Genomic DNA, 9,711 nt, shown 5'->3' on the forward strand with positions numbered 1-9,711 from the left:
GTGGGAGTGGTTTGTTTGAAAACTGCTATCTCAGTCTCAGTATTTACGTTATTATATAAACTGTTCAAGTCCTCAGCCATCCTGAGGTTCCTGAAATCCTGGGAGGACTTCCTCCTGAGTTAATGGTGAATCCTTAGTTCACTGCTCAAGAATCTGCAAAGGGGTCAGAAAGACAAATCTTTTACAATGGTAAAGTTTTCCTTTACTTGGTGCCTGTTTATTCTTGGCAACAAATTCATCTTTACTTTGTTTTTGGCTCCTGTGTGTCCCCAGGTATTCCTCTTTATTGGCTCAGATGCCTTCAACTGCTGTACTTTTCTTTCTGGCTTCTCTCTATTGGCTGGGACACAGGATGGAAATATTTATCAGTTGGATGTGAGGAACCCAAGGTGAGTCACCATCCGTTTGCATGATGCACGTCTTCTGCAGAGTGGAATTTTTTTATTGGCCTTCACACTGAGGTAGCCTAGCACATAGATGACTATTGATCGATGGTGTATTTTCTATTTATAAAGCTTTTCCAGTGTGAATTATTTCACTGTTATTATTGCTAGAGTCATATTAAAAAGTAACTTGATCAGACTGTCCTGATTGTCCTGCTGTGTTGATTACCTTGGACAGTGAGTCTAAATAAGGAGAGGACATTTCATTATAAATGGATGTCTAGCTCAGCAATAATTGCTCTGGCGTTAGACTTGGGCTATAATATTGAACAATCGTATTTAGATTATATAAGGCAGCTCTAGTTCTTTGCTTAGTTTTAAGAAGTAAACCTGACAGGTCTAACTCTGGCCTTACCCCTATTTAGAGAAGAGTCACAGCCCTCGGTCCCAATATTTAAGAATCTCTGTGACTCTCTCCCTTTAATTTCCTTCCTTTGTTCAGCTGATATTAACATGATTTTTGTGGGCACCAAGCTTTGAGGGCAGAACATTGAAATGCAGAAAGAAAATATGTAAATTCTGCCTTTGAGGCACCTGCAGTGTAATGGTAAAGACAGCCATGTGTAAGTCCATTGTGACGCCATCTGATGAGCAAGCAGCATAGACTCAGAAAGTTGAGGAAGCACCAAGGAAAGGAGTTGAGGCTTTGATTGGATCTTGTCAAGCTGGGTAACCAAGGAATGACCAGAACGACCTTCCCTAGGTCGGACAGCATTTACAAAGCCCTATTCTATTACTGTGTAGTTACCTCTGTTAGAAAGGTCTGTATATTGAGATTCACCCTGTTTCATTGATCTCTGAGGGCCCCAAGGAAACAGACCTTGTCCTATAAAAAAGTTTAAATGAGAGTTGGAGTAATTGAAAAATAGTATGCTTTATGTTTCATGAAATCAATTCTGATTTGCCTAAGTAGGGACGGCATTCAACAGGTAACTACCAATATTTTTACACAAAACCATGCATGTTACACATTTTGAGGGAGATTTGTTATAAACAGTGCAAACCCTTTGAGTGTTAGTTTCCCGTGCCTGCTAGTCACATTATATATGTGTGCCTTATTTACGTGGGCACATTTACAAAAAAAAAATACTTCTACTCCATTAAAGTCGTGGATTCAAGGATCCCTGCTAGGTACCTGCCTACTAGGGGAAAAGATCATTTTTGTTAGCATGTATTGTGTTGCTGAAAGGAAACTGCCTGTGTGCCACCACCACCCCCCCTGCAAAAAGCTATTTCTCCATTTCCCTTCTTTGGTGCTCTTAAGTTGTGTCTGTGCCAAATTACATTACAGAGTGGGGAGAACCTAGCCCAGCATGCTGGCTTCCCCAGCCTCCATACCCCACTCAGGCAGACCGTGGGTACGAGTCATGGATGCGCATGTACCTGGATTGGAAATCCCAGCATAACAGCCATTAGCAATTCCCTTTAGCTTTCTGGGTCAGTTTCCTCATCTGAACACAGGGCTTATGGAGCCTCCTTTTCTATGATGAAATGTTGAATGAGATAAAATGTGTTAAATACCTAAAACCAGCTTAACATTGAGCAGTTAATATTTTACTATTATTACAATCGTCTTCACACTGTCATCTAGTGAACAGATGGAATGCAACACCAAGGATCCGGTGGGTTTTGACTCTCTGCTCTCATGCAGCTGTTGTAAAATGGCCGCTTCTCCCCACTTTATCCTTGTTTTCTGTGTTTTCCTGTTAGCTCATTAATTCCATTTAGACAGGCTTCCAAGACTGATACCGTCCCTTAGATCCGTTGGAAGATCTTCACTCCAAGGTGGTTTTGAGTTAATTATCTTGATCTGCCACTTTAAGCGCTTACCAGGGGAAAAAACATATCCATATGGGTTGATCTTCTTTCATATTTTCCCTTAGTTTTTATGTGATTAATATTATGTTGAATATCGTGAAGCTCCCCTTTTGAAGAAAAGTAAAACTGTCCCTTTTATTTGGAATCCTAGGGCTCCGGTACAAGTTACCCACAGATCAGGAGCACCCGTGCTCTCCCTGTTGAGTTTCAGAGACGGATTCATTGCTAGCCAAGGTGGGTCCAGGGAGCAATTGCGCGAGGTGCTTGCGGGTAGTTGAGTTAAACAGTTTTACTGTCCGGTCGGTGGCTGGGTCTGTGATTCTTTGGTACATACATTGTCTATTGCACAGCACCTGTCACACAACATTGTAACTATCTGCCTACTCACTTGAGAGTGGGTCTCGCCTTTCACATCATGTTATCCCGATCTTTTAGCTCAGTGTTCACTTTGTGGTACGTTCTCAACAAGCGTTGATAAAATAAATGAGTGGGCCTTATTGTTACAAGACACTGAGGACTTAATGATAAGTCAGTTAGTTTGTACCCTGTGGTGCTCCCAGTTAGTAAGGCAGACAGACAGATATGGGAACATGTGGTTACAATACCATCTGGTAGTTCTACAGAAGTCTGTGTAGGAACAGTGAGAAGAGGTAACTGGCGGTAGTACAGCCAAGTCAGGCTTTATGGCCTACGTAAACCGATGAACATTTCACTAGTAGAGATGTCAAAATGGATATTGAAAGGCAAAGCTATAGTGTGTGCAAAGGCATAGATGTGGGAAAGGGGCTGACAAGAATTGTCAGGCACTAGAATTGAGTGCTTGCTCCGTGGTAGGCCTGGTCTGTGAAGCTTTATATACACGTATGCTAGGCCAGACTTGGCAGTCAGGATCCAACCCTTGGCGTGGAGTTTGGGAGTAGGGCTGGAACTATGTGTCCAAGGGAAACAGTCCTCACCGGAGTGATGCAGCAAGGAGGCCGCACAGCGTGGGGAACACCCAGCCTGAGAGTTTCCGATGCCTGGGCTTTTAGGAGTACTCTTTTTAAAACTGCTCAAATAATTTGGAAAGTGCTTGATTTCACCATTTCTCTACCTCCGCGGTGTCTTCACGGATCATTTGGTGACACCAGTCACATTCGGGGAGTTGAGCAACCATTCTCAGCCTCCGTTTCTGAGTTGCTCCATCCTCAGTAACACACTCCTTGCCCCTGAAGGTGCCTATGTAGTCTTCTGAGTTGATGTTATCAAGTTAGTTCCATATCAGTAATTTTAAAAATAGTTTTACTGGCATTTCCTTCACATATTGTGCAATATAGTCATTCAGTCATATTAAGACTTAATTGTACAACCATCACCACAATCAGTTTCAGAACATTTTCTTCCCATACTCGCTGTTAGCTCTCATTTCCCCCCAACCTCCCGCCATACTCCTAGGTGATTATTAATCCAGTTTCTGTCTCTATAGATTTATTCTGGTTTTCATATACAAAAATCATACAAAACACAAACAGGAAGCAAGCCAAAAAAATCCCCCAACAATGACAAAACAGGGAAAAACCTCAATGGAAAAGCAGATATTAAAAACTGAAACAGTTGTGTCAAAGGGAGATCCTAAAATGGGTCAAAGGGGCTATCAAATAAGGTAAAACACTTTCCCTTTAATTACATAATTGCCTTCACGGTGTTCTGTCTGATGGCAAGGCTATTCATGCCCCTGGACTGTGATCCGAGGGACTCTCCGGAGGCTTTCATTCAGGTGGGGCCCTTGCAAAAGGGTTGGAGGCTTCCACGTCATTCAGAGCCTTCTGCAAGCCAGATGTGCAGAATTTAAGCTCTGATACTGTGCCCTACTTCAGATTAGGGTTTGTTTACAATCTGTGAATCACAGAGGCTAGTGTGCTTCTTCCAGGTGGACTTAGTTGATGCCTCATTTAGATGGCTGCTTGTTTGAAGACAGCGGTTCTCAACCTGTGGGTCCCAACCCCTTTAGGGGTCGAATGACTCTTTCACAGAGGTCGCCTGTTTCATAACAGTAGCAAAATTACAGTTATGAAGTAGCAACCAAAATAATTTTATGGTTGGGGAGGTCACCACAACATGAGGAACTGCACTAAAGGGTCATGGCATTAGGAAGGTTGAGAACCAGAGTTTTAAAACATGCCTTTAAGACCCCGTATATCAGGAATTCTTTAAAGAACATAATGCTCAAAGCTGACCTACTAGTTGAGCTAAGTTATTGTTCTGTTTCAGAAGCAGTCAGGGCTATTTTGGGTTTAAGATTTTTGTTCTTGTTTTAATCACTATTGGGGCTCATACAACTCATAACAATCCATACATGTATCAATTGTGTTAAGCACATTTGTACATTCGTTACCCTCATCATTCTCAAAACACATTTGCTCTCCAATTAAGTCCCTGGCACCCACTCCTCATTTTCCCCCTCCCTCCCAACTTCCCCCCTCCCTTATGAACCGTTGAAAATTTGTCAATTTTGTCATATCTTATACTGTCCAACGTGTCCCTTCACCCACCTTTCTGTTGTCCATCCCCCAGGGAGGAGGTTATATGTAGATCCCTGTAATTGGTTCCCTCTTTCTACCCCACCCTCCTGTTGGGTTTAAGTTTTAAGGATCATCTCAGGCCAACAGTTTCAGCAGTTCATATACTCTCCATGGCTTCTGAAAGTCTAGAATCCAGGAGGATTTGAAATTCTGTATTCTCTTACTTTGGTTAAGACTCTTCGATGGACTCCTTGATCACATTGGTCAGTAATGGTACTTAACTAATCTTTACAGTAACCAGTCAGCAGGTCTTTCTCCTAAAGAGCCTCTGGCCAGGCTTGAACTGCCAACTTTTTGGTTAGCAGTCAAGTGCTTAACGATTGCACCACCAGATGTCCTAAAGACTAAAAGTCAGTAGGATTAAGGAAACTTGACAGCTGAATCAATGGGGCGGTCTGACTGGATCCAGGGTTTGAAGGGAAAGGGAATAAAGACCTGGCGATCTCTGGATAAAGTAAGGGATTTGGGTCATCATAGTGGACCAATGTGGCTTTCTTCGTTTTAAAAAAAATGTGTTACATTAGGCGAAACAAACTGACTCAAGGCAATGTGGGAACTCTCTCTACTACTTTTGTGACTTTTCGGTAAATCTAAAATTGCTCCCAAATGCAAAGGTTCTTTTCTCCCAAATCTAGACCAGGAAAAGGAAACAAAAATCAAGAACCCAGCTTCTTGCTGGCCTTTGACTCTGATCCCTGGGTTTTCCTCCCTGGCTTTCCCTTCGTGACCACAATGCAAGATGGGTGCCGCACCTCGCATGCGCACTTGAGAGAGGTTACTGTTACTGGCCTTTTTGAAGACTGAGGGGAGTTTCCTTAGGAGCAGCCTAGCAGACTTGCTCTCAAGCCCTTTGACCAGAATGCATCACCTGCTTCTACCGAAGGCCTCACTGGCCGTGGGAACAGAAGTGCCTTGATTGACTGGGGCTAATCAAGCTCTGGAGACAGTTGAGATTCTGTTAGCAAGGCGGCTACAGCGCCTGGACTCACAGCCAGCTCTCTGATGTAGCCACCTTCATCCCTGTCAAACTGATGGCTTATTTCTCTGGCCCTTCTCATGCAGGATTGCCAGACCAATGTACCTGCCCAATGTAACCAGTATAATCCGTAGACCTAATCTAAAACTGTTCACGCTCCCTCAATTTCCCTTTCTCCCCCCCTCCCCCATGAAACAGTACCAGCTTGTGGTGCAGCAGTCCTGTTAGGGAACCATGATGAGAGGAAGCTGGTACAAGCCCTTGACACCTCACTGGATGCTGCTGACACCACCTCTCCTAATCCTCTCCCCCATTCCCTTGGCTGCCAGAATTCTGGGATGAGAGTTGGGCTGTCGTGCCATACTTTTCCTTTGAAAAACCTCTGCAGCCTGGCTCCCAACCCCTGTCCCTCTGCTCAGATTGCATTCGTCCAGGTCACCAATGATGGACTTCTTGCAAACTCTAGAGGCTTTTTCTGGGCATGCCCCCAATTCCTGTCCTAGTCGCTAATTTCCTTCAGGGCAGGTACCCTGTCTCCTTCATCTCTGTATCCCCAGTTCTTGCACAGGACTAAAGAGAGCCAACCGTGTTTGCTGGACAAAGGGATAAATCAGTCTTTACCTCTTCTGACTCTCAGCAATTCATTCTGCTCTACGGGGACTTCCACAAGCTGGTGGGAAAATGGAATGAAAAGATAATGACACTTTTCCTTGAACTTTTAAAAGCTCCTTTTTTAAAGATTTGTTATTTTCTCTAATTAATACTTTCTCTGATTACCATAAATTATATTTCAAAGTACCTATCATGATTCATTGTTGTGCCATAGGCTTTCAACTTGACTTCGTTTGCTATTTTGTTGTGCCTAACCCAGCTACTTCCCGATTTCACTCGTCTTCCTTTCTCAGCACGCCTATAACCGAACATCACAAGTAGATGGCTCTATCGCACATTTTTTTCCTTCTTACAATGTTGAAGTCTGAATCCAGAGTAACTGATGGCAGGAGAAAGCTTTCTCTCTGTTCGCTCTGTCCTTGTCACTTTTCACCTTCGGTTCCTTCTTGTGGCAGGCCCCTCTCCCCCCTCTCTGCTTCCTTGCTTCTGTGCCTGCTTGTTTGATAGCTTTTGATAGCTCAAAGGTAATTGGGATTTCCATCTAAGTTGCAACTATTGGGCTCTCCTCGTTTGGAGCAAAGAAGAGTGAAGAAGTTCAAATCTCAAGGAAGCAGTCAGCCCATAGGACTGATGGACTACACAGGCCAGATAGCCTCCACTCTCCTGAGACCCGAAGAACCAGTTCCGAGATCACAATAGAAGGCTGTGGACGGAGAGGAAGGGAAAAATAAAAGTTGAACAAAAGTGAAAATCTTTAAGAAGCCTGGACTTAACTGATCTGAGAGAGACTGGTGGCATCCTCAGTCCTGTGACCTCGGATACTCTTGCAGTGTGGAATGGAACCCCTTGGAGTCTGTTTTCATCCCAACAATAGACAGGACTATTTGTGAACGGTAACACTAGAGAAGAGTGTACTCATAGTCAACCAGAACTGGAGCTGTTGCCCCAAAGGGATGGGAAGGCAGGAAGGAGCAGGAAAGGGCAAGCAGAAACAGGGAAGCCCGGAAGGAAGTGGGAAGAATGTTGTGACATTGAGGGGATTGTAACCAATGCACGAAACAAAGTATCCCTAAATTGGTGAAGGGAAAATGGATTTGCTCTATAAACTTTTACCTAAACTCTAATAAAAAGTAAAATAATAATTGGGTTTAAAATCTACTCTACACTGATGTGGCATTATTCACATAACAAAGAAAACTCTCCTCCCAAATAAGATTGTATCTACAGGCATAACCCAAACCAAACTCACGGCCACTCAGCGCGTTACTACTCTCACCAGCCCTACAGGACAGAGGAGAGCTGCCCCTGCGGCTTCTGAGACCGTAAATCTTCAGGGGAATCGAGAGCTTCATCTTTCTCCCAAGGAGTGGCCGATTGTTTTGAGCGGCCTACCTTATGATTAGCAGCCCAACTCGTCCACAAGTATAGGCGGTAGTATTCCAACATTTTAGGAGAACACAATTCAATCCATAAAACAGCTTTGGCCCTTTCACCTCTTTGTTTGCTCCACTTCCTGAAAGACTTCATTGTTTCAGCCGTCATTTCTGCATAAATGATTGCAGCTCATAGCTCCAGCACTACCTCCGACTTAGCCCTTATTTTCCTGCACAGTAAGCATGATATGGGAAGAGTATAGATTTGGGGTCCAGACTGAACCACGTATAAGTCCTCATTCCACCACTTAATAAATGGACCTCCAGATCGTCCCAATGCAGCATTCTAAGCAGCCACGATCCGTCATTCATAGTTCAGGGCCATTCTTTGAATGCAGCCTTCATTTCACGTATCTTCATTTTCTTCCTCTTCAGGTGATGGAAGCTGTTTCATTGTTCAGCAAGATTTAGACTATGTCATTGAGCTCACCGGACCAGACTGTGACCCCGTGTATAAGGTACAGGCCTGCGAAGTGTCCATGCCTGGCTAATTCTCACTCAGGACCTAGCGCTTCCAGGGGGCCCAGGCTAGGTACTTTGTATTCATTAGGGAGGGTCGTTTGTTTATACACAGTGATAGAGTGGAGGGAAAGCAAGAGTTTAAGTTAGAAGTGGCTTCATCGCCTAGCAACAACACTCTTTAAATTTGCATGTAATGGAGATTATTCTATGACTGTTACCTTTTTTTTTTCCTCTTACATTTTAGAGCTCTTTCTGGGTAAATACACACAGGTCCAATATTTATTTTAATCCCTGCATATATATTTGCATTGTGTCGCCATTGTGGATTTACATCTTTTACAAAGGAAGAAACCATGCCCAGTAAGGTGAAGAACATTTTCTTGGGTTATGCATTCACACAGTAACAGACCTTAGATTAGGCTAAGCCTCAAAGTCAAACTATTTCTACTAAATAACTGGTTCTTAAACTTTCTTTGAATTTAGAACTTCTTAGAGTATTTGATAAAATTCTCCTAAAAGGGGTGGGGAAGTCAGGATTTTTTTTTTTTTTTTTTTTGCCTACAGTTTTATGAGATTCAGGGGAACTCAAACCCATCCTTGGAAACCCCCTTCACTCCAAGGTTCAGACCCTCTGCACTAAGCCACTCATAACACTGATGGGCTTGACTCTCACTTGAATGAACCAGGTTCTCTGTCCTGTCCTACGTGCACCCTTGGCCCTGGCCAGCCATTTGGTAATGCAAGGGGGCCTCAAAAAGCTTGTGGGGAAATTCCACTCTTTCCATTCCTTTTTCCTTGAACTTTTTGCACCTATCAGGGATGTGATAGTGCATCTCCTGCCCTCAGAGTTTATAACTCCACACACTGCCTGGAGTGGGACTAGTGGGGACTACTGAAAGGGTCTGTGTTTCTCCCATTTGTTTAAGAAGCTCAGGCTTCCTCGGACCTGTGAACTCCTGATCCTTGACTTGTTCCAGGTAGCCACATGGGAGAAGCAGATCTACACCTCCTGTCGAGATGGTCTTGTGCGACGCTATCAACTCTCTGACCTCTGACCACTTGGAAAGAGAAGGCCCCGGCTAGTGAAAAGATTGATCCTTCTCAACTGTGACTAGAAACACCATCAGTCCTGCACAAGATCATGGCCCTGTATTGACATGGGCACTCCTGGAAGTCACAGAAAACTAAGCTACACTGCCCCTGTGGAGCTGTCATTGCATGAGGAGACCTACTTTGAACCGAGTAAGAAGCTCACGTGTGCTCACTGCATTTGGCCCAAGTTGTGTAAACTCACCCGGCAAACAGGGCAAGGTGCTTCCAGTTGGCTCTCACAGCTGTGTTTGATGTTTATAAGGGCCAGGTGACTAGAGCCTGTTTGCTGAAAGAAATAAAGGAGTTATGTTTGA

The 9,711-nt window shown here is 43.8% G+C and overlaps 1 protein-coding gene across 1 annotated transcript in view; it reads left to right on the forward strand.

The window, feature by feature from the left end:
• PAAF1 (proteasomal ATPase associated factor 1) overlaps positions 1 to 9,711 on the forward strand; it is a 40,085-nt gene extending 30,374 nt beyond the window's left edge. The window contains exons 9-12 of the mRNA XM_075546259.1: positions 274 to 389; positions 2,413 to 2,495; positions 8,219 to 8,301; positions 9,283 to 9,711. Of these exons, the coding sequence (XP_075402374.1) occupies positions 274 to 389; positions 2,413 to 2,495; positions 8,219 to 8,301; positions 9,283 to 9,360 (360 nt within the window). The 3' untranslated portion in view covers positions 9,361 to 9,711. The remainder of the gene's footprint in view (positions 1 to 273; positions 390 to 2,412; positions 2,496 to 8,218; positions 8,302 to 9,282) is intronic.

Source organism: Tenrec ecaudatus, chromosome 4, assembly GCF_050624435.1.
Source record: "Tenrec ecaudatus isolate mTenEca1 chromosome 4, mTenEca1.hap1, whole genome shotgun sequence".
NCBI lineage: Eukaryota > Metazoa > Chordata > Mammalia > Afrosoricida > Tenrecidae > Tenrec > Tenrec ecaudatus.